The sequence below is a fragment of the Phyllostomus hastatus genome, unplaced genomic scaffold (assembly GCF_019186645.2).
Source record: "Phyllostomus hastatus isolate PE091 unplaced genomic scaffold, TTU_PhHast_1.1 phas_scaffold_78, whole genome shotgun sequence".
Lineage (NCBI taxonomy): Eukaryota > Metazoa > Chordata > Mammalia > Chiroptera > Phyllostomidae > Phyllostomus > Phyllostomus hastatus.
This window is the reverse complement of record NW_025334041.1, coordinates 60971617-60997829: the sequence shown is the minus strand read 5'-3', so window position 1 is coordinate 60997829 and position 26213 is coordinate 60971617. Positions and strand designations below refer to the sequence as shown.

The 26213-nt window shown below is 34.2% G+C and overlaps 1 protein-coding gene and 1 non-coding gene across 3 annotated transcripts in view; both read right to left on the bottom strand.

Annotated features, from left to right (window-relative positions):
• Window positions 1–19375, bottom strand: part of TMEM182 (transmembrane protein 182) — a 60523-nt gene extending 41148 nt beyond the window's left edge. For both annotated transcript variants that reach the window (XM_045828837.1, XM_045828838.1), the window contains exons 1-3: window positions 19104–19375; window positions 18770–18869; window positions 17073–17171 (exon numbers count right to left, since the gene is read on the bottom strand). In XM_045828837.1, coding sequence (XP_045684793.1) covers window positions 17073–17171; window positions 18770–18869; window positions 19104–19235 — 331 coding nt within the window. In that variant the 5' untranslated portion in view covers window positions 19236–19375. The remainder of the gene's footprint in view (window positions 1–17072; window positions 17172–18769; window positions 18870–19103) is intronic.
• On the bottom strand, window positions 16224–16349 carry LOC123812271. The gene has a single exon (XR_006784551.1). It is a non-coding gene; the product is annotated as a small nucleolar RNA SNORA25 (small nucleolar RNA).
• Window positions 19376–26213: the final 6838 nt, after the last annotated feature.

Here is a 26213-nt window from a genome sequence, read left to right as displayed (position 1 = left end):
ATATAATAGAGAGCCAAAATATATGTGTATATGGTCAACTGATCTTTGACAAAGGAGCAAAGAATATAAAACAGGGCGAAGAAAATGATGCTGAAAGAGGTGGACAGCAGCATGCAATATACTGATCTAGATACAAACCTTATACGCTTCACAAACATTAACTCAAAATGGATCACAGACCAAAAAGTAAAACACAAAACTAAAAACTCCTACAGAATAATATAGCAGAAAACCTGGATGTCTGTGGGTATGATGAAGACTTTTTAGATACAACAATAAAACAATAGTCCATGAAAGACATAATTTATAAGTTGGGGTTTATTAAAATCAAAAACTTCTTCTCTGCAAAAGACAATGTTAAAGACAATAAGAATATAAGCTACAGACAGAGGTAAAATATTTGCAAAACATACATCTGTTAAAAAATTATTATCCAAAATATGCAAAGAACACTTAAAATTCAAAAATAAGAAAACAGACAGACCAATTAAAAAATGGGTCAGACACTGAATGGCACCCCAGATCAAATGGACTTAACTGATACATACGGAAGTTTTTACCCCAAAGAAGCAAAATGTACATTCTTTTTAAAGGCACATGGAACATTCTCAAAGATGGACCACATAATAGGACACAAAACAAGCCTCAACAAATTCAAGAAAATTGAAATCATACCAAGCATTTTCTCAGACCACAAAGGCTTGAACCTAAAAACCAACCTCAAGGAAAAAAATTCAAAAATATTCAAACTCATGGAGACTGAATAGTATGCTATTAAACAATGAATGGGTTAACAACAAGATCATGGAAGAAATTTTATAAGTTTCTGGAAACAAATGAAAATGAACACACAACAGCCCCAAATCTATGGGACAGAGTGAAGGCAGTCCTGAGAAGGAAGTTCATAGCAATACAGGTTTATATAAAAATGATAGAAAATTTCAAATAAACAACCAAACCCTACATCTACAAGAACTAGAGGAGCAACAACAAACAAAGCCAGAGTGAATAGAAGGAAACAAACAACAAGATCAGAGCAGAATTAAATGACATACAGGGGTGTCAAACTCATTTTCACTGGGGGCCACTTCAGCCTTGTGGTTGCCTTCAAAGGGCTGAAATAATTTTAGGACTGTATAAGTGTAATTACTCCTTACCTGTTAAGGAGTTGAAATTACACTTGGTCCTTTGAAGGCAACCACAAGGCTGATGTGGCCCCCAGTAAAAATGAGTTTAACACCCTTGGCATAGAGACTAAAAGAACAATTCAAAGGATCAATAAATCCAAGAGCTGGTTCTTTGAAAATAGAAACGAAATCGATAAGCCTTCAACCAGACTCATCAAGGAAAAAAGGAGAGAGGACCCAAATATATAAAATCTGAAACAAAAGAGGAAAAATTACAATTAACACCACAGAAATAAAAAGGATTGTAAGAAATTACTACAGACAAGTAAATGCCAAGAAATTTGAAAACCTGGGCAAATTGGACAAGTATCAGGAAACATATAATGTTCCAAAACTGAATTAAGAAGCAGCAGAAAGCCTGAATAGACAAATAACAGCTAGTGAAATTGAAGCAATAATCAAAAAACTTCTGGCACACAAAAGCCCTGGACTGGATGGCTTCACAGGAGAATTTTATCAAACATTTAGGGAAGAGCTCATCCCTATCTTTCTCAAACTATGCCAAAAAATCAAAGAGGGAGGACTACCAGTCTTTTTTATGAGGCCAGCATCATCCTGACTTCAAAACCAGATAAAGACACAACAGAGAAAGAAAACTACAGGCCAATATCACGAATGACTATAGATGCTAAAATCATGAACAAAATATTGGCAAACCACATCCAGGAATACATTGAAAAGATCAAAGACCATGATCAAGTGGGATCGTCCCAGGGATGCAAAGATGGTACAATATTCACAAATCAATAAATGTAATACAAAAAGAAAGACAAAGATCACATGGTTATATCAACAGATGTGGCAAAACATTGATAAGGTACAGTACCAATCTGTGGTAAAAACACTCATCAATGTGGGAGTAGAGGGAGCATACCTCAATATAATAAAGACCATACACAAGAAACCTACAGGGTTTCTTACTAAATGGGCAAAAACTGAAAGCTCTCCCCCGAAGATCAAGAAGAAGTGATCCACTTTCACCACTTCTATTCAATGTAGTACTGGAAGTTCTAGCCAGAGTGATCAGAAAAGAAAAAAAAATAATAAAACACATCCAAATTGAAAAGGAGAAAGTAAAACTGTCATTTTTTACAGATGACATGATAGTGTACATAGAAAACCCTACAGACCCCATCAAAAAAACAACTTGACCTAGTAAGTAAATTTGGCAAAGCAACTGGGATATAAAGTCAATGTTCAGAAATTGAAGGCATTTTTGTGCACCAAGAATGAAATACCAGAAATGGAAACTCGGGAAAACATCCCATTTTAAATAGCAACAAGAAAAATAGAGTACCTATGAATAAACCTAACCAAGGAGGTAAAAGACCTGTTCATTAAACTATCTAACAGTAAAGAATGAAATTAAGGAAGACACACATAAATGGAAGCATATACCACGTTCAGAGTGAAAGAATTAACATCATCCAAATGTCCATACTACCCAATGCAATTTATAGATTCAACACAATCCCTATTAAAATGCTGATGATTTATCTGACAGATATAGAATAAATATTTTAAAAATTTATATGGAACCATAAATGTCCCCACATAGCCTCTGCAATTTTGAGAAAGAAGAACAAAGTAAGAGGAATCATAATACCTGATAAAAAACTATATGAAAAGGCCATTCTAATCAAAACACTCTTGTACTGACATAAGAACAGAAACATAGATCAGTGGAAGAGAATAGAGAGTCCAGAAATTAACTCATGTCTCTATGGTCAATAAATATTTGACAAAGGGGGCAGGGGGATAAAATGGAATAAAAATAGCCTCTTCTTCAGACGGTGTTGGGAGATCTGGACAGGTACATGCAAAAAAATGAAACTAGGCCACCAACTTACACCATATACCAAAATAAACTTAAGATGGATAAAAAACTTAAATATATGTTTTGACACCATAAAGATCCCAGAGGAGAACACAGGCAGGAGAATTTACAATATTCCACACAGAAATATTTTCACCAATACATCCGCCAGGACAGGGAATATAAAGGAAAGAGTAAACAAAGGAGACTACATCAAACTAAAAAGCTTCTGTACAGCTAAAGAAAACGTCAGCAAAAAGAAAAGGGAACCAACCATATGGGAAAATACATTTGCCAATGATACCTTGGGCAAGGATTTGATCTCCAAAATATATACAGAACTCACACAACTCCACAGCAGAAAGAAACACCATCCAATTAAAAAACTGGGCAAAGGTGGGTCCCGGGTAGGGAGTGTGGCAGAGGCAACCATACATTGATGTTTCTCTCCCTCTCTTCTCCATCCCTTCTCCTCTCTCTCAAAGTAAATAAATAAAATCTTTAAAAAAAGAACACAAGAAAAAATAGGCAAAAAACCTGAACACTTTTCCAAGGAGGACATACAGAGGGCCCAGAGCCATAGAAATGGTTGCTCAACATCACTAGCCATCAGAGAGATGCTAATTAAAACCACAATGAGGAGTAAAATCACACCTTCCAAAATGGCTATCATTAATAAATCAACAAACAACTGCCAATGAAGATGTAGAGAAAAGGGAACCCTAGTACACTGTTTGGTAGGAATGCAGACTGGTGCAGCCACTGTAGAAAACAGTACCGAATTTCCTCAAAAAACTGAAAACAGAACTGCCTTTTGGTCCAGTGATTCCACAGATGGGATTATATGTTTAGAATCCTGACACCAATTCAAAAGAACCTACATGACTCAATGTTCATAACACCACAATTTACAATAGCCAAGTTTTGGAAACATCCTAAGTGCCCATCAGTAAAGAAGTGGATCAAACCCACAACATTTGGTGTATGGAAAGATGCTCCATCCAAGCCACCTGGTCAGGGCCATACATATATTTTTTAATATTACATTAATTAATATAATATATATTCACATCAGATAAGGTAGATTTTAGGATAAAAAATTTACTGGCAACATCATACAATGATAAAAAGGTCACTGTACCAAGAAGACATAGTAAAATGTAATGTATATGCATCTAACAACAGAGGTACAAAATATCTAAAGCAACAAATGATAGAATAAAAAAAGAAATACATAGATTCACAAATATTTTGGTGACTTCAGTAGATTTAGAAACTATACCACTTCTCAACAATTAATAGAACAACTAGGCAGAAAATCAGCTGGGATACAGAAGAACTCAGCAACGCCATATCTAATAGGTTCTTATTCACATTCCTAGTACATTTCATCCAACAATAGCTATATGGAACACACAGAACAACAGACCATACCCTGGGCCACAAAACAAACCTTATTAAATTTAAAATAATTTAATCATACAGAGTATGGTCCTTGATCACAATGGAAACAAACTGAAACTTAATAACAGAAAGATTAAAGAAAAATTCCTAAACTCTTGGAAACAAAACAATGTACTTCTAAATAATCTCTGAGTTATAGAAGTCTCAAGGAAAAATTTTAAAACACATTTTATTAAATGAAAATAAAAATAAAACATATCAAAAGTGTGGTAAACTGCTAAAGCAGTGCTGAGAGTGAAATCTTCATCAGTAAATTCATACAATAGAAAAGAGGGAAGAAAATATCAGTAATCTAATCTTTTACCTCAAGAAACTATAAAAAGAAGACAAGCCTAAAGCAAATAAAAAGGAGGAAATATTAAATATACAAGTATAAATCAATGAAATTCAAAAAATAAAACTAATAGAAAAAAGCGGGGTGTGAAAAGTTCAATAAAATGAACAAGCTCGTAACAACACTGACAAAGGAAATATAAGAAACATTATCAATATCAGGAATGAAATAGGGGAATATCACCACAGATACTGCATACATAAAAAGGATAATAAGGGAATATTATGAACAATTCTGTAGATATAAATTTGACAACTTAGATAAAATGGATTAGTTCCTAGGAAACCCCTATCACAATTCACATAATATTAAATACATAATTTAAATAGCCCTATAACTATTGGGGACATTAAATTTATAATTTTAAGTTACCTGAAAGTTAAATCTCCTGGCCCAGATAGTTTCACTGGTGAATTCCACCAAACATTTACATTTAAAGAATAACATCTTCCTGACAACATAAGATTGTCAATTCCCAATTTACTTTATGAAACCAGTATCACCCTGATACTAAGCCCAGACAAAGACAGTATTAAAGTGGAAAAAATACAGACCACTATTCCTCATAAATACAGATGCAAAAATCCTTAACAAAAGTTAGTAGAATTCATCATGACCATGGGAGATTTATTCTAGGGCTAAAAATCCATTACAGTGTTTGAAAATCTATAAATATAATATACAATATTAATATTTGCTAAAGAAAAATAATATTGTGATCATATTAATTGATGCAGAAAAACACTTAACAAAAATCAACATTTATTCATAAGAAAAGCTCACAAGAAACTAAGAATAAAGGGAAACATCCTCAATTTAATAAAAACCATCTCCAAAAAACCTACATTAAGCATCATATTTAACACAGAAAGACTCAATGATTTTTCAAGAGTAAGAACAAGACAAGGATGTCTGCTCTCACTGCTGCTATTCAGGCTGGTACTGGAAGTTGTAGCCAGTGGAGTAAGGCAAGAAAATAAAATAAAAGGCATACAAAAAAGCAAGGAAGAAATAAAACTGTCACTATATACCAATGCCATAACTACCTATGTAGAAAATTCCAGGTAACCTACAAAAATATTTCTAGAACTACTAAGTGAATTCAGCAAGGTCACAGAATACAATATAAAAATCAGTTATGTTTCTACTATCAATAAATACATGCAAAACACATAAATACAATAACAATTATAATTGCTCGTAGTATGGGAAATGTAGAAGCTAAAGAACTTATTACACATAGACATGAACTAAAGGGAGGATTGTGGGTGGGAGAGGGTGTGCAGGGTAGAGGGGAGTGAAGGAGGGAAATGGGACAACTGTTATAGTATAATCAATAAAATATATTTAAAAAAGAAAAATGAAATAGATATAGCATATTAGGTCTTATACACTAAAAACTACAAAATGCTGATGAAAAACATAAGATCTAAATAAATAGAAACATATATTACATTCACAGATTGGAAGATTCTATATAATAAAAATATTAATTCTCCCCAAATTAATTCATATACAGATGATTCTACAATCCAATAAATTTTTATAGATATAGACAAAACTACTCTAAAATTTATATGGAAAGGTAAAGGATCTAGAATAGTTAAAATCATTTTGAAGAAGACGAACCTTGTGGAAGAGATCACTCAACCCAATTTTATGACATAGTTAAGGTAATCCAGATGGTATGGAACTGGCAGGGGGAGAGTCACATGGGTCAATGGAACAGAATACATACACCAGAAATAGTGTGACACAAGTACGACCAACTATATTTTGAGACAGGTGCACAAGCAATTCAATGCAAGAAAGATCGTTTCTTCAATAAATAGTGCTAGAGCAATAGGACATACATTTGAAAATTAATAAATCACATCTCTCATACAAAAGTCAACTCAAAATAGATAATAGATTTAAATTTAAAGCATAAAACTATCAAAATTTTGACCCCTGGCTGGCGTAGCTCAGTGGATTGAGCGCGGGCTGCGAAACGAAGTGTCGCAGGTTCGATTCCCAGCCAGGCCACATGCCTGGGTTGCAGGCCACGGCCCCCAGCAACCACACATTGATGTTTCTCTCTCTCTCTTTCTCCCTTCCTTCCCTCTCTAGAGATGAATGAATAAAATCTTTAAAAAAAAACTATCAAATTTTTGGAATAAAATGGGAGAAAATCTGCAAAATCTGAGGCTTGGTCTTACAGATATGACCCCAAAGGTATGATTCATAAAAGAAAACCTCCATAAATTGAACTTCAACAAAATTCAAAACTCTTACTATGTGAAAGACCTTAAAATGATGAAAATACGAGCTACAGAGTGGGAAAAAATATTTGAAAACCATATAACCAGTAAAAAACTTAGCTGGAATATATACAGAACTCTCCAACTCACAGTAATAAAGGTTCTTTAGAAAATATGTGGATACTAATGGAGGCCAGGTGATGATAATATATGGATTTACTATACTCTTTTCTCTGTTTCTATAAATGTTTGAAAATGTCTGTATTTTCTAATAGTAAAAAATAGGAAAAAATGAAGCCCAGGGCTGATACTGTAAGATACTTAATAGTCTAAACATAAGAATTTTTTGTTTCATTGTCTTAACCATTTTATAATTTCCTTATTGGTTGTTAAATAATTTTAAAGGACAAGTCCAGAATCAGACAAATATTCCCATACCAATATCCCTATCTTAGCCATCTAAAATATAGCAAAGTTCCTGGCTCCCTGATTCCACTGTCGCCTTCCTGTAGTCTGTTAAGATTCGTGTACAATATAAATCAGATCTCCCCTCAAATCTCCCACTTAATCCCACTCAGAGTAAAAGCCAAGGTGGTCACACAGGCTCAGCCCATCCTGGTACCCTCTGTCTCTCTGAGCATCTCCTTTACTCTCCCCTCACTCACTCTTCTGCTGTGCAGACTTCTTTTCTGTTATTTGCACATGTCAGATGTGTCCTAGTCCCTCTAGGCCTTTGCATTTGATGTTCTGTCTATCTGGAACATTCTTCTGGATATCATATACCTCACTGCCTCACTTTCAAGTCTCCACTCAAATGTTACTTTTTCAGAGGTATGTTTCCTTTTGACCACATTATGTAGCTCTTAACACCCCCACATGTGTGCCCCGTGCTCCTAGTCTCCAGCCTCTTCCCATGTTCCATGTTTTACCAGAGCACTTGTCATCTTCCAACTACTATATAATTGACTTATTTTGTGTTGCTTTGTCTTTTTCCTCTCACTAAAATGTCAGCTCCACAGGGCAGGGATGTCCATCTATTTTGTTCACTGCTGTTTCCTAGAACCTAGAAAAATGTCTAGAACTTAGTATGTGCGCAATAAATATCTTTAAAATAAACTTTAATCAATATTACCAGATAAATAGTGGTAAATCTTGGCCAGTATGGATGGTAATATTAACTCTCTTGTACTAGAATGACAATGATCATGGTTATAATAACACTGCTTTTGAAGCCCTTACTTTTTGCCATAAATTCTGTCAAAGGCTTGATGGTACTGCATGTGCACACATGCACACACACACTGCAGAGAGTAGGAAACATGTTACTAAGGAGAAGCTATGATGAATTCATGTGCCCTGATGTTGACTTATTTTCAGTGCCCTAAATGACTGTCATAAAAATAGCTACATGGCAACCACCCTGCTAAGCTTTTGTATTATTATCTCTTCTCATTTTAACAACGGTGTGAAACTGATACTATACTTACCGCCTTTCTACAAATGAGTGCAGTGAATTTCGTGGAGACAGAAAGCCAGAGCTAGGATGCAGTGGTTCCAGGTGGTAAACACAGACATGTTGACTGGAAGGGCAGCTTATAACCCCAGGGACCTCTTGCACTGAAGTGTCCTTGTGCTAAACACTGTCTGTATAATCCCCAAGAGAGAAATCAAAGAACTATGACAGCTTAGCTCAGCACACATAGACTAATAACTAATATTCTGTAGCATACCAAAAAGTATATATTTTTGCTGATCTGACATAAAAATACATACATGTAATTTTGATTCATTCCCACCAGACAGCTATTATTGTGTTGACTGTCATAATTTTTTATCTAACAATCCAAGGAAAAAGAGGTCAGTTCCCCTGACTAAATAGCCAGGTATTACATAATTTAAAAATTCTTGTGGCACAAGGGTTGAAAATTGCTGGCCCAGCTCAATGGCACAGCTTCATTCGACCCAGGACTGACCAACTCAAACAGATATCATCTCTGTGAGGTCTCCTTAGTTGCCCTATTTAACATTGGCATTCTCTCCACACATACCCCACATCCATTTATTTCTATCCAGACACTTGACTGACATATTTTATTTTCTGCTTCCCCTATAATGAAAACTCAATATGGGCAAGAATTTAAGGCTAACTTTGAAGCACCCAAAATAGTCCACAGCACATAGTATTCAATATTTTTAATTGAATTTAATTAACATTCTGTTCTAAACAAATATCCAAAGGTTGGAGAAAATGCAATAATATTAAAGATAAGACAGGCTTAGGCCAGCTTATCTTGGGTCTGAATATATTCTGCTTGAAAAAAAGGCAGAAGGAAACCAACCAATATTTATATGCTTTGGGCCAAGAACTGGAGCTGGGCACAGAGTGTAGGCAGTATAAATATAATTTTAAAGAAGATCTTGGATCCTGGGTCAGAAGTGCTGGGAATAAATGTCTAGAATGCTCCAGTGGTTCTCATCAGAAGTAATTTTGTGCCCACTCACCCCAAGAGAGCTGGCAATGTTTGGAGACATTTTGATTCTCATGACTGAAGGGTGCTACTGGCATCTAGTGGGTAGAGGCTAGGGAGACTGCTAAATAAATATACTACAATGCACAGGACAGCCCCACAAAACATAATGATATGGGCCTAATTATCAATACTGCTAAAGTTGAGAAACCCTTATTTAGAGCACCAAGAAATACCCTATCGTTAGAGGAGATTTTCCTTCCAGGTGTGGCCAACATTTTCCCAGATATCACCAGAAGTCTCTGTAGAGATTGGGGCCTCTCTTCTATGAAGGGAAGTCAAGCCACAATATGATAAATAACCATACATTCTTGTTTACAGAAAACAATTGCCTGCTTTATTGAAGAAATATTGCATGAACTGCCAACCAATCCTTTGAAGTCCATGAATAAATTGTACAAAACAAAATAATTCCCTCTGAATAAGTGATTTTTAAATAAAACATTGATGTTGGGCCATGGAACTGAGATGCCACTGAATCCTCATGAACTGCAGCACTGGTAAGCTGAATGAGCTGCCCTGTGAGCTGTAGCTGAATGTGAATGCAAGGGCTCCTACACTGGGGATATAGATGAAAAGCCAGCCAGAGACAGAAAATGCAGCCACCTTGTAAAATCATTCTGTATCTGAGACCACAGCTACATGACCCAAATGACTGAATGACTAGTAGGAAATTAAGTGGATATTAAGGTATTTCTAAATATAACACTCCCCAAAAAAGAATGAATTGTATCTTCCATTACATTTTGCAAAGTATGTTTTTTTCCTACACACCTAAAGCTGAGTAGAATAAAGTATTTAAAACTATTTGGTAAATTTAAGACAATGTCCAGATTCCCTACATCTGAACATGAGAAAAATGATAAATAAATAAGACCCAGCTGCACCAGTGTAATTGATCTAAAAGCAAGATATCACCCCAACAAAATTAGACATGTCCCCTCATTTATTTAAATACTTAAACTAACTTAGGACTCAAATCTTAATTAATTTCTTTGCTGTTTAAAGCTGCCTAATATAATTCATTTGTATATTTCATCTTATTTTGCCTTGTATAGTGAAGCAAGATGTTGTGTGTGTACATATGTCACTATTTTATATGGACTTGGTCCTCTGTGATGCTGTGCTCTTTTGGTAACTACCCCAAGGTCAAATGTTGTCTAATTGCAAAGGTCTCAACTTCCTCACTGTCCACTCCCTAAGCATCCCAGTGTGAGGTTTCACCTTCCCAGAATTCTGTTGCTCCACCCCTTTAATATCACTGATTTCTGACCTCTCTGGGGAGAAGAGAAGTAAGAGGAAGCTTATGGTACAGTTTTGCTCTCAGGAAGATCCTCAGGTGACAAAACGTACAGGAAAATGAAATGGTTTCCTGCATGGAAAGGGCATTACCAAAAAAGAGGGCAAACTCTCCACTCCAATCCAAGGGAACTGGTAGTGAACAGGAGTCGGATACAGGGCAAAGATCTGGAAGCCTCAAGCCCATTCAGTAGGACATGTGGGTCTAGGTGTAGAAGGAGGTGCCTGGAAAAAACCACTTGTATGTACCTCCACAGCTGATCCTTTGGTGGAAGGGAGCTATCAGGGACCACCAGAAGTTTTGCATTATTGGCATATTATCCAGATCCTTCCTGTTCCCCTCTCATTTTCATTCACTCTGCATCAGACACTGAGGACCAACATCTCCTTCCCAAGACTCTCCCCTCCATCAGCCCCTTTGACAGCACATGAGCCTGCTCATCAGCTTGCTTCTCAATGCTTCATTCTCTTTCTATTTTATGAGCTGTCCTAATTTCTTTCCTTCTCCTGCTAAGTACTGTGGGTATTTTACTACCTTTTTCCTATTATTTTCTTTTTTCTTTATTTTCTTAAAGACTGTATCTCATATCAAAAACTACCTCTGAAATTCCTCATTAGTATCTTCTGTGCTAATTAATATCTTTCAGGAAATTCAGTTTTGCACATCAAGCTACTCCCTAAATTATTTACTGCTGTTCCACCATCAACCCAAATTTAATACATCTAAATCCAAAATAAATCCTCATCCTCCAATTCAAAACAAGCCCTTCCTCTTGATTCTCATGATCTGTATTTCTTGCCAAATGTGCTTAGTTGAAGTCATTCATGTACCATTTGGCAAACATGTTGGTACTATGTCATGATAATACAATAACAAAAATCCATTCCTATCTTTTCATTCACCATTCACACTTCTGGAAATGTATAATCCAAAGAACTAATAAAAATTATGAAAAATGTTACAAGCATATAATTATTTTTAGTGTTGAGGTAGCATCTAACATATTTAAAATTTAAGAAACTGTTAGGTAAAAACATGGAGAAATGTGTGTTATGTTCAAAATATACAAGTGAGATATACATTTGTATTCCCAATGATTAAAACTATGTACAAATGCATATAAAATGACTGGAAAGAAATACACTAAAATAATATTTGTTGTTTGGAAAGTGACCATATCACCTTTTATTTATATTGTTTAAACTGAATTATACATTCTTCAAAAGGAAATTTCTTCACCACCCAAGATTTCCCCAGCTGTCTATTTTTTGGCTATTAAGTTTTAAACATTAACTATTATTTATATTAATTATTTTATGTTTACCTTTCCTGTTCCACCTGCATTCAAGACCTAATAGGGTCCTCTGAGGAGGATCCTTTAGGTTAATACACTCAGACCTCCTCCCTTCTCCTGTCCTATGCTGGTGGCTAGAAAGCGAACAACTCCATGCCCAAGCTTAGCAAGATATCATGTGGCACCCTTCTGGTAAAGAAAGCATTGGAAGAAATCTGCTAAAGGATTCCAGGGACAGTTCTGCTCTTCTGAAGATAGAAGAACACTATAGCAACTGTCCATCTGTCAAAGATTATGGGAGAAAAGGTTGAAAGGGTCTGGGTCCCTGGGAGTATCATTATGGCAGCTGCCTCTGAACGTCTTACTATGGGAGAAAAATAGTCTTACACTGTACCTTCTGTCTATTTTCTGTTACTTACAGCTTAATGTGTTGCTGACAAATATCTTGCCTAGTGGCCTTTCTGATTCTAGTCTTACATCATACACTTGACCCTACATTTACTGTATAATGGTGAAGGAAAACATATCAGAAAAGAATAGTAAATAAATAAACCCTGATGATAAAAGCAAAGGACAGCTGACATCTAAAAACAATTTTGAAGACCTAAAAACTACAAAATGTATGAACAAAAAAAATAAAGAGTAATCTAGGTCTATTTAGTAAAGTCTTAAAAAATTCCTGAATACATCAGCAGTTTCTTAAGGCATTACTATTAGTACCACAGTGCAGTATAATAATGAAAACTTCTAAGAAATTTTCATTCTACAAAAAATATTCAGCCTAAAAGAGTTATAATGTTGAGCCAAACATAAAAGACATCATCACTATAGGAGCTTAGAGTTGAACTAGGAAAAAAATTTATGAACAAAATAATTACACAATAAATAATTAAAATTTGGGCTATGATTTATCAAATTAAACCATGAGTTATATAAAAGAGAACCTGGTCTAGTACAAGTATTAGTGTGATAAGGGACTACTGGCAAGGAAGACATCCTTGGAAAACTGAGGATAAAGCTGTCTTGTGAAAGAAATGAAGGGAGGAGGAGTATGGAAGAGATAAATGGTATACAGGGAGCTGGGATGGAATATATGAAGGCCTTGGGACAAGAAGGCAAATACTATTTCTGAGGAATTCAAAGAAGGTCATGGTGGCTACCCTGTTGTGTATGTGTTTGTTCTAACTCATCAAGAAAAGATGCAATTATGTTCAATACCTTCTGTTCAAGAGAAAAGACAAGTATGAAATTAGTTCCAAAACAAACTGTTCTACTTCAAAAAATAAAATTAAAATAGTTAACTGCTGAAAATGTTATCTGTGATTTTTGCATTGTTATTTTGTCAAATATTTAAGCATCTGCTAAGTACCAGGTGCTATGTTAAGTTCTGGGAATACAGATGTTGAGTAGGTTACATTCTGTGCCTTTAGGGGGGTTGCAATAAATCATAAAAAAAAACTTAGATAAACATAGAATTACAGTTAAGTATAAGCAGTACTTTCATACAGGTGTGGTCAAAGGCTAGGAGGACATCAAAAAGAAATGATCAGTTTACTCAGGGGTTGAATTATCTTGAAAATTAATCTATGTTCAGCAAATACTTATCAAATGATACTAAATAAATGTAATGAGTTTAGTCATGAGACAAACCAGAAAATCTAACTTCTGACAGATATCAAAATGTAATAGAATTTAATGACTTCAAAATACACAAAGTACCTCAAAAAACAATACTTAAATTATCCCCTATAGGCTTGGACGATCATTCAAATTTCTAGATTTGAGCACAACTGAATTGCAGATAATGTATTTGAGATAAAAAGTAAAGGAAACACTACATTAGACCTGATTATATACAAAAGTTAGGATCAGATAGAAAGGTAGAGAAAAAAACCATACATTTAATTCATTCTTCCACTGAAATTCAACTGAAAGATTTACACTTAAAATTTTTAATGTTAAGCACTAAAATTAAAAATTTTATTCACTGTAATTTAGAAGACTAAACTATTAATGTAAATTATTCACATAATTTATCAATAAACAAAATCCAGAGACTTGAAACTTTGCATAAATTCTGGCAATGATCAGCTGTGTAAAGACAAAATCACTTCTTTTCTCTGAGTCTCATTCTTAGTTTTCATATTATGAAATGGAATAATTTCACCAGTAGTATCTGACGGTTCTAAAATGGTCTTTCCAGAAAATAATAAACCATTTATTATGTTCACCGATTTCAATATTGGGTAACTGAAATTGTAAAAACTCGGGAGAATACAAAGCCATTTTACCAATAATTTGCCAGGCCAGGATACATTAAATTGTACAAACAATACTTTGAATTTACCCAGAATAAATTGACAACTATATATGCCTGACAGAGAAGCTCTGGAGTCTAGTGAAGCCTCATTGGCTAGGAAACACATACTTTCAGTCAGGTATAACCCTTCTGATAAAATCTGTGTCCTTGTCTTGAATAAAGGAAATAATTAAAAGTCATCCAAATACAATGTCAGATATCATTGTATAATATTAAGATAAATGGAATGCGTATATACTGTTTGTGTTGTAGGACATACCTCTTCCCCTGTCAGTCATCTTAAAGCATTTGATAAAGTTGCTTTAATGTGAATGAGTCAAAGAAGAGTTTGATTACCTTTTTTTAAAAAATTGGAATATGGTTTTGTCTCTAGATCCAAAAAATGGCACAGTAATTATATGCTGTGCTACATGACAATTCTAATTGTACTTGCAGTATAATTATTTTGATACACATTTACTATCCATCTCCACCATAATTATTATGCATAGATTATATTACCTTGTTTTTAAGTTCTCCACTATTGCCTAGAGGTACAGATTTTTCAAATACACAGATTTACTTTAAAACAGATGGTACCTGCAATACTTATCAAAAGGCCTCAACACATGAGTATCAACAAAAACAATACTAATATTCATGTAGATACATAATGTTCTGGAAAGTCAACCCTATACCATTTCTTAGATTATTTTATAAAAGTAAGAATGTCAGGGAAGAAATATTTTTTGTGACTTTTTGTAATATAAAATAGCTTATACTCTTTCCTGTACCATCTCTCCTCTTAGCAATGCAAAGGTCAACATATACATGATGCAAGGAGTTTTGACAAATGTGCATGAGTTTCCTCATATAGTTTTTAATGGGAAAGAGTGTCACACCACACACATTTGGAAGACCAATAGTCACAATCTTTTTGCCTGTGTTGTGACAAGCAACCCTGAGGGGCAAGCACAGTGGAGGATCAGCTCAGTTCACTTCCTCTGCAGACCTCACTCCCTTTCATATAATGTCATGTTAATGATGTGATATAAGCAAATTCTGCAATCTTTGACAAACTTAAAACAAAATTGTAGTGTATGGAAATACATGATTTTATAGAAAGATAAAAAAACAAACAATGGAAGTTCTGTGATGGTTAATTTTATGTGTCAATTTGGTTCACTATGATGCTTAAGTGTTTGGTCAAACACTTCATTAGATGTTGCTCTTAAGGCAGTGGATAGATGTGATTACCATTTATAATCAGTGTACTACAAGTAGAGTGGACTATCCTTTATAATTAATATGGGCACAATTTAATCATTTGAAGTCTTCAAGAACAAAGATTGAGGTTTTCTGAATAAGAAGGAATTCTCTTCAAGATTGAAACATTGAAATTTACTACTTTCCAGGCCTCCGTTTCAAGACAGCAATACCGACTCATCTGCATCTTCAACCTTGTAGACTTGCTACCCTCCACAATCACACAATCCAATTCCTTAAAGTCTCTTTCTCAATTATCTGTTTTTTATATGTGTATCCCCTATTGATTTTATGGAGAATCCTGACTAATATATGCTTATTCAGAACATAAAATATATTATGTATTCCCTTTGAAAAACAAACATTTTTTGTTTTTGTTCATGCCATTGGAGAATTTTATACCAACTCTTAGCTTTTTGTTGTTGTTTTTTTCTAACTTGGGAGACATTAATTTACTTTCCAACATCACCAATCATGGATATGAGTAGTTAAGTCTTTTATCTTTCCAGAAAAAATATAGCACTATTGAGTGACAATTACATCCTGTGGAAAACTTCAATATTTGCTCACAGTGTTAGGAGCCCCTGGTTTGTGTTCCACAAGCTCTCTTTGAAATGTTCTACCAAACTTTACTTTTAAGATTAAGATAAACACTCTTTATTTAAAAGTTCATGAAACTAGCTAAGAATAAAGTTGACATATTGAGCTTATGTACTTTATATAAAATAGGATTTATATACTACGTATTATGTAGTTTCCATATAAACTATGTTTATGCACTTTCTAGAGAGCAAATAGTGTGAAAATGACAAAAAAAAGTTACATAATCATGATGCCCAGTTAATGACATCTAACTATTCTCTTTCTGTGGCTTATCATGCATAAAAGTTCGGTAATTTTGTAGAAATATAGTAACAAAGTCAGGTTCTTATGTGTAACAATTGCAAAAAATGTTCTAAAGGCAGGGTATATACTATAATATTTTCTATTGCAAGACTAGTTGTAGGTCACTTACAGCTTTAGGAAGCAGTTCTTACTAATGAATGTCATTACTTTCATATCAGGAAATACACTTTTAAAAATTTATCTTTGTAAGTGGCAAGTAAATTATAATAGCTTAACTTTTAGACCGAAGTTATATTCTGTTAGAATTATAGTATGTTAAAAATGATATTCTATTATTTTGTACATAACAGATTGACATAAAAGAAAACATTGAGATTATACATATTAAATTATTTTTAGATGTTAAATTATTTTTAATAGCCCATAAAAATTTTCTGGGGAGCATCTTTCAGAAAGACGTGTTTTTCTCAGAGACATATTGTGGACAGAGGTACTTACTAACTGCAGAGTCATAGGAGGTAGAATTGTGCTCGCCTCTCATAAAAGGATATGGAGACAGGTAAGCATGTGTGCAGTTCTTGGATGGTGGCTGATTGGCTAGGGAGGAGACCAAAACAATGATATTTGTTATCAAGCACCTGAGTGAAGACTAGTTCCTAATAGAAAAGAAATAGGGAGTCTGGGACACACAGGCTAAATAAAACTGTGGGATAGATCAACAAATTCAAAAATTATTAAGTGAAGGGGAAAGACTTTCTGAAAATCTCATATCAAGAGGCATAGGAATCTGGAAAGAGAATGTATCCCAAAGGTCTTACTCATGACATAATTCAACTCAGAGAATGCCTTTTTAATATCACCTTAAAGTTGAATGCACCACATTTCATTTATTTTACAACCATATTCTTTAGTTTCTAACATAATGCCTAGTATATAGTAATTTTTCAAAAAATAATTGTTTTGAAAATCTAATAAAACTTAGATTTACCCTTGATCAGTTCCAATAAATATAAAATTTCTTCTATAACCTATTTCTAGGGTAAAGATAGAAATAATAGATTTAACAATTAAATAATTCAAATATACATTTAGCATTTGAAGAAACCACAAGAAAGAACTTTTCTGTTGTTTAAAACTTGAAGATTTCATTGTGTACATTTTAAAAGGGAGTGAAATAGTCTTCCTTTCTCAAAGTTTTTCAAAAACATCTTCCTCTTGCATGTTCTGATTTACTCCATTTTACCAAAGTCTAAATAATTTTTGACATGTTGCATATTTATTTTCCTCCCTTAAATGACAGTAATATATTCTATCAAATATCCCTCTCAAAATGACATTTCATCATTACTTTGTTTCTTTCACATATGCAAACTTGTCATGAGCTTTCTTAAGTCTTCTATGATCTCTTATTTTTATTTATATTCCATGAACTCAACTGCTGTGTAAATAACATACTTTGGTTTATCACAGGAGTATTTCATAAGCAGACTAATAATTTTAGCCCACAATAAGCTTTAGGGTAATAAACAGTTCTTTTCTTCTTGGGTATAATAAGATAAAGGCTAGCTATTTTCAATAAATTGATTTTCAAAGATTAATACAATATAAGGAATACAGTTGAAAGAATGCATCATATTTTTAAGAAGCTGTTCAACTTCAAAAAAGAACTTAAATTTTCTATGAGAGAATGCAAACATCAAAAGCAAGGCATTTCTTGTTATTGCCCACAAACTTGATTGAAGGCCAAATAGAGCAAGCTTTCATCTGCCAAAGCTGGTACTTAAATTTCATTATTAAAAAAATAGGATTTTAACTATTTTTAAAATAGGATGTATTATTTCATATTCATGGAATAAAAAAATAAAAATATTATTTGCAATATAACAATAATAGACACTCGAAAAAATACTATAAATAATAACTTTATTTGTTAGGGTTAGTGAACAAGGAAACAGTGAATAATTCAGTTTTACCATAAATATCCAAATTCTTATTTATATGCTACAATAAAATAATTATTTATATAGCCATTTATAGTTACTGAACAGCAATCACTTCATGAACCTTTTGAAGACACCCTCTTGAGAGTCTACAACTAAGAATCAATGCTATTTTGTAAATGATATGTACTTAATAAGAAACTGCTCATTTTTATCATAAAGACAAAAGAGAAAATAAAGTAAAAATACACTTACTGTACCAGAACTTCCAGATATTTGAATTACTTCCTTCCACAATACCATTAAACCAACATCTCCAGAAGAATCCTTCATGGTGAAAAGTAATGTTCTCTATCTGCACAGAACACAAATGAAGTAACTTGTCAACACAAGGAATGTAATCTAAACTATTATGCCCAGAAAAATTTTAAAACAAGGTATTTTTCCTAATAATAATGATCAGTAACTTTTGTACATATCTCTTTTATAAAGAAATAGACATTCCACTGCTATTCTCTGATTTTAAGAGGATACATAAGGCTACTCTCACCACTACCAAATACATTAATAGTTTGAAAAAGAAACGCACATTCTGTTCACCTGAACATTTCCCCACTTCAGTCACAAGAAGCCAATAGTCTGATCCAAAAGCCACCAAAAAGAGTAAAACTCCTAAAGCACCAAATAGAGCCCCAAAGAAGATAGCAACATTTAGTCTCATTTTCAATTCACTGGTTCGCCTTTAAATAAAATTAAAAATTTTAAGTGGCAGACACCCAGCTTCTCAACAAGAAAAGAATAAAGAATTTTGAGTAGGCAGAATTGTCCTGAGAACCCTCTCCTAGCTCATGTGTTGGTGACTGCTTACTCACAACCAGCCGTTAGATTATATTCCCTTTGCTCACCTCTGGAGGGACTCCAGCCCAGCAGCTGAGAATGGCCAGCTATTTTAGGAAACTGATTGAGGAGCTTTCTTTCTCCCATGGGAATCAAAAAATAGCTGACCTTCCCCTGAATATAGAGAGGAGTATCAAGAGCTGGCTGAAATAATCATTATTGCTTTTGGGTAATCCATAGAAGTGGAAAGAAGATGGTATAAAGTCATTGACAATATTGGCCCAGTCCTAAGTGTCTGAACAAGCTCCTCTTAGCCTCGAGTGACCATTAAACTCCTGAAGACACTTAAGACTCTCTTTGAAGATATATAAATTGCAGGTATAAAGAATCACAAAGACTTCTCTTGAACACAGTTGAAGTTGTAATTATTCCTTTTGGATGTTTTGGGGATAGAAATAATTTGTGAGTCAAATAGTCTAACATAAAACTGAGTACAATTCAGGTTTATAAGCTAGACCTTCAAATACATATTAACAGATCCAAGAATATGGTAACATGAACTATTTAAACTATTAAAATGTACTTTCATGTAACACACATTGTTGACAAATAAACAGCACTGTCTACAGCAGCTCCCAGATTTAGTAAAAATTATTTCAAATCATCATCTCAAAAGGAGCTGATAAAAAAATCTCAAAAACATGTTGTTTTCTAGATTAAGAGGAAAACATCTTCTCTCCTTTTTCTTTTGTTTTCTTCAAGTTTCCAGTGTCCTCAAAATATGAATTTTACTTGATATTCATAAAGCCACCTAATAGCAATGAATCTAATCTTTCTTCATACTTTGGCTCTATGGTTTGTTAGCCTTTATGTCTGAATATGCCAGAGAATATGTTTAAGTATTTGCATATTTTAAAACTTGTACTCTCCCTACGCATATTGGTTTTATTTTCCAAGTAGTAACAAGTCACTGCCTTTTCTAAGATGCATCTAAACTTTACCACTTCCTTCACCACTTCTTAATTTGGCATTTTTAGATGTATATTTGGTAAGGACAAAAAGATGACTCCTCAGTAAAAATGTGGGGACTTGGCTGGCTCCAGCTGCATGCAGTTGGAGGTACTCAAAGGTCATGAATAGAATTCTAAGTCATAGGATTCTAAGTCACAGTGACTCTGAAGGTTAAATGGAATTTGAGAGCTCATCTCCCCCAATCCCTCATCTAATGTTCAAATCTCCGTTAAAAGACTCCCCATGTCTGATTTTGTTCCACTGTATGCTGTGGGGAAAACTGGACTGGTACATGCAAAAAAAAAAAAAAAAGAAAAAAGAAACTAGGCCACCATCTTACACCATCCACCAGAATAAACTCAAAATGGATAAAAAACTTAAATAAAAGTCATGATATCATAATAATCCTAAAGGAAAACATAAGCCATAAAATTTAAGATATCATGTATAGCAATATTTTTGCCAATATATCTCCCAGGCCAAGAGGAAAAAAGGAAAAAATAAACAAATGGGACTATATCAAATTAAAAAACTTCTGCACAGCTAAAGAAACCACCATCAGAATGAAAATGGTACCAATTGTATGAGAGAACATATTTGTCAGATCATGCAGACACCAGCAAGCAGTGTCCACAGCATTGTGGCTGAGATGAGACAAATTCACATGGACTACTGAGTCCTGTGAAGGAAAAGGAATAGCATGGCCACTCTCTCAAGGGGAGAGCATGCCGGCCCTTGCCTTGACAAGCTTTTATTGCTTTTCTCGGCACATTACAAGGATGGTCCTCATTTACTATGCATGGGTTCGCTTTAAGTGGTTACCTTTTACAGAAAACAAAGGAGAGGATGTTGCTAATTACATCAAAAAAGAAGGATATTTGCAATGTAAAGGGAAAAGTGGTTGAACTGGTTACACTCGTCCTTGGAAGGTTTAGCATAGATTTTAGGAAGTTACTTTAAAGATACCCAGTAAACATTTGCTGCCTCAATTCAGGGTGAGGGGGTTTTAGCAAAAAATAAGTCTCAAAGCAGCTTAGGTACAATGCAAGCCTGATTCTCCATGGGAGAACCTATCCATGGGCATGGGTCCTGTGTACCAGACTTCACTTTCCACTGGCATTTCTGAGTGGGAGCTTGGCCCATACCACACAGAAAGGTCTCCTATAGTCAGAGATACATAAAGTAAGGGTTTAATCACCAAAATATAATAAAGAGCTCATATGACTCAACACCAAAAAATAAACAATCCAGTTAAAAAATAGTCAAAGGGTTTGAATAGACACTTCTCTCAGGAGGATATACAGATGGGCCATAGACATATAAAAAATGCTCAACATCACTAACCATCAGAGAGATGCAAATTAAAACCACATTGAGAAATCACTTCACATCTTCTAAAATGACTATCATTAATAAATCAACAGACAACAAGTGCCAGTGAAGACGTGGAGAAAAGGGAACCCTAGTACACTGTTGGAGAGAACGCAGACTGGTGCAGCCACTGTGGAAAACAGTATTGATTTCTTCAAAAAACTAAAAATGAAACTGCCTTTTGACCCAGTGATTCCACTGCTGGGAATATACCAGAAGAATCCTGAAACACCAATTCAAAAGAATTTATGCACCCCCATGTTCATAACTGAGCTATTTACAATAGCCAAGATTTAGAAACATTCAAAGTTTCCAACAGTAAGTAGGTGAGTGGATAAAAATAACAAAAACTAAAACAAGAAAATGTGGTACTACTACACAATTACCCATCAGAAAGAAAGAAGGAATTCCAACCTTTTCAAGCAGCACCGATGGAACTGGAGATGATTATGCTAAGGGAAAGAAGACAGTCAGTGAAAGACAAAAACCATAGGATCCCACTTAGGAGAGGAATATAATGAACAAAATAAACTAATGAACAAAATAGAATCAGAGGCATGGAATCATGGAATAGACTGACAGCTGTAAGAGGGGAGGAAAGAAGTGGGGACTGATTGAAAGAAAGTCAAGAGATTAGTCAAAGAACATATATGTAGGACCCATGGATGTGGACAACAGTCTGGGAATTGACTATGGAAGCAGAGGAGGACTGGGTAGAAGGGGGCAAAGGTAGAAAATTGGGACAACTCTAGTGTTGAGGTAGCATAAACAATAAAATATTTTTAAAAATAAAAAAATATAAAGGACTGTATCATCATCCATGCCATTTCTTGCCTGTTGGATTTAAGAACATCAATAATGCTCACACAACTCTGCCTCAATTTCTCCAAAAGCTGCTTCCCTAAAGTTAATTAATCCTATTCTGTCCTCTGATTGCACATAAGACAGTACTGTGTTATTTTGAAGATGTAATTATCTTGTGTCTCCTCAAAGTGCAACACCCATTCCACCCCTAAATATAGGTATTCTTTTCCTTTAAGATAAACAGCCTATTCTTTTAAACATCCCTTTGATTGACAGAACTCCAAACTCTTTGTTGTTCTGATCCTTTGCTACAAATTTTAAGACTGAAGTAAAGCATAGTAGAATATTCTGGGTTAAGTCTAAGAACTTAATGACACTGTGTTTTTTGTTGTAATTTGGAAGCTGTGTAGTAGTCTCCCAAAAATGTCCAAACTGTAATCTTACACATAATCACATGATCTTTGAACATGTTACATTACATGGAGATGTGCTGCACTATACAGGTAGGCCTGTCTAATCACATGAGTCCTTAAAAGAAGAGAATCTTTCCAGACAACATGACTAGAAGAAGAATCAGGGAGTTTCTGGGTTGAAGATGGAGGAAAAAGGCCAGAGCCAAGGATTGTGGGTGCCCCCAGGAACTGGAAGAGAAAAGAAAACAGATTATTCCTGAGAGCCTTCAGGAATGAAGGAAGCCCTACTAATACCTTGGTTGAAAGGATTTCTGACATTTAGAACAGGAGGTTTATAAATTTGTGTTATTTTAAGCCTCTATCTTTGTGTTAATTTGATATAACACCAATAAATGACTAATACAGATTCTATTCTTAATGCAATATGAAATCAAATTGAGGTTTTAGAGGGAAAAGGAAAATACATTTTCAAAAAGTGGTTATTGAGAACATGTGAGGGTCCAGGCATTTTATCTGATATTAAGTGTACAATACACAGTTCTTGACTTTGAAGGTTTCATGAGCTAGTGGGAAAAAATTATTCCTTAGAACAAAGTACACAGAGGTTATAATAGTGAACTTCTGGCCATCCCAGATACATTCTCATTCTCATCACACACCTGTCTCCCAGGATTAGTGTGACTGTGTTTATGGCTGTGCAGTAGTGGTTGTAAGTGACATTGTTGTTTGAACAGGAAGAAGAATATTTTTAGATAGGTTTTATTTATTTTATTCATATCTCAGTGGTGTGTAGTAAAAATCTATGCATTAATATTAAATCTTTAATACACACATTCACACATATGCACACAAACAACAAATAGATTTTTAAAATAAGTAGAAAAGAGTGTAAAACTTTGGTATTGTTACAATTCATTTCAGATTTTGTCTTTGTCCCCCAAAACACTGGGTTGGCCAGAAAGTCCATTCAGTTTTTTTCTATAAAATAAAAGACACATTTTTTCATTTTTCACCACAACTTTATTGATTTGCATATTTTTGAGCATGTCTATATCTCCCGTGCAGTATAATATTGATTGTACTCAATTAATGTCTCAATTTGGTTGCTATCAACTTCAACTTCTACCCAACCATAAAACATCATCCAGCAAGAAATCTCCAGCATGAAACTTTGCAAACCACTTTTGACATGTCAATCAGTCACAGTTCCTTCTCCATACACTGCACAAATCTTTTGTGTTTCAGTTGAATTTTTACCTTTCTTGAAATAATAAAGCATAATATGTCAAAATGTTGGGTATTTTCAATATTCTTCTTCAATATTTTCAATATTTCATCTTCAATATTAAAATGGCTATACAAAAATTCACCAATTTTGATTTTTTTCCAAGTGCACACTGACATGACAGCTGTCACCAGATAATCTAAAAAAATTGTTTCAAATGAAGTTCAAGACAACTAAGCACTCTAGAGCCATCTTATGGTAGAAAACAAAGGAACTTTTTTATGAACACAAAATATATCTTCTGGACTAGGCCCATCAACTACTAGGATTTTGTCCCCATATCCAATATTATATATTGGATATATATAATATATCCAATATATAACATCATTATAAAAATGTATTTACTAAACTACTGATTAATCTGACCTATCTAATTATTTCCAATCATTCAATCATGTGCAACTATTTAAGAAAAATATCATACAATACTTTGACATCATAAAACTGAAATCCTTTAGCTCAATAATCCTTAGTGATTATAGTGTTTTACACATATCAGCAATAAAATAAAATAAAAATCAATTGGTATTAGGACTCTTGGCTGAGATGTAAGTACATTACCTCCTGTGCTATCCAAATGGCAATCCATCCCAGAAGAAATAACCCTGAACTTGCCTGGTCAGTTCTTTGTGAAACTTGAAGAGATGGAATTTATCAGGGTGTGTGCATCTGCTTAAAAATCTATATTAGACTATTATGGAAAAATGAAATGGAACTTACAGTCCAGGAATCAAAACATTGTCTTTTGTCTTCAGAAAGTTAGATTCTTTGCCAGGCATATAAAACTCCTCTAATTTTCCATGATTCTAAAATATTTCTAACAGCCATTCAGTATCTCTTTCCCAAGTTATCTCAGCAGCCTGAAAAGTTGTCTATGCACCAAGAAGATTGTTAAGCAGCTTTGTTCTCATGGCCTCTTTACAAATTTGGGCATAGGTACTCTTTTAACTTTCTTCTTCTCTAGTGGAAGGACAGAATATGAGGAGAGGTGGACATACCTGAATACCAAGCTCAACTCACAATAATCCTATGTTCAAGCAACTCTATCGCTACTGTCCATATGTAGCTCTTATGCAAATATTGAATCTATTTTTATGTTGGTATGACTGTCACACTGAATCTATAAGGCCACAGGCATAAACCTGGTGTCTCAGGTTCACACCTGTGGGAGAGCTTGATTGTCAAAAATCTACACCAAGAAGAATAACAATAAGTAATACTCATGAGTATCTACCACATGGCAGAAACCATCCTAAGCATATTACATACCTTGAATACAGCTAAGTCTTCAGTAGTCAGAATATGAAATAATAAGTTTCTCTGTGGCTATCCAATTTCTTGGTTGAAAATGTTGGTATCAAAAAGTACTCTTAATGGTAGGAGTTAAAGATTTTCTTGGTCACATGAATAAGGCCAGAGGTTTCATTCTTTTTTATGGCCAAGAAATATTCCTTTGTACATTTGTTTCATCATCATTATCCAATCATTTATCAATGGACACTTATGTTGCTTTCATATCTTTGCTATCATAAATAATTCCACAATGAACATAAGGATGCATACATATTTTTGAATTAGTGTTCTGAATTTCTTCAGACAAATACTTAGAAGTGGGATTTCTGGGTCATACAGTAGTTCCATTTTTTATGTTTTATGGAATCTCCATACTGTTTTTCATCATGACTCTACCGATTTGCAATTCTACCAATAGTACATAAAGGTTTCCTTCTCTCCATATCCTCACCAATACTTGTTGTTTGTTAATTTATTAAAGATGGCCATTATGAAATCTTACCAGTTGCAACAACATGGGTAGACCTAAAATGCATTATGCTAAATGAAATAAGTCAGACAGAGAAAGACAAAAAAGTACATTAACTTTTTTGTGAAATCTAAGAAACAATCAAACAAACCCATTTATGTACAGAATAAACTGATGGTGCCCGGTGGGTAATAAACTTATCAAAGGAATTAT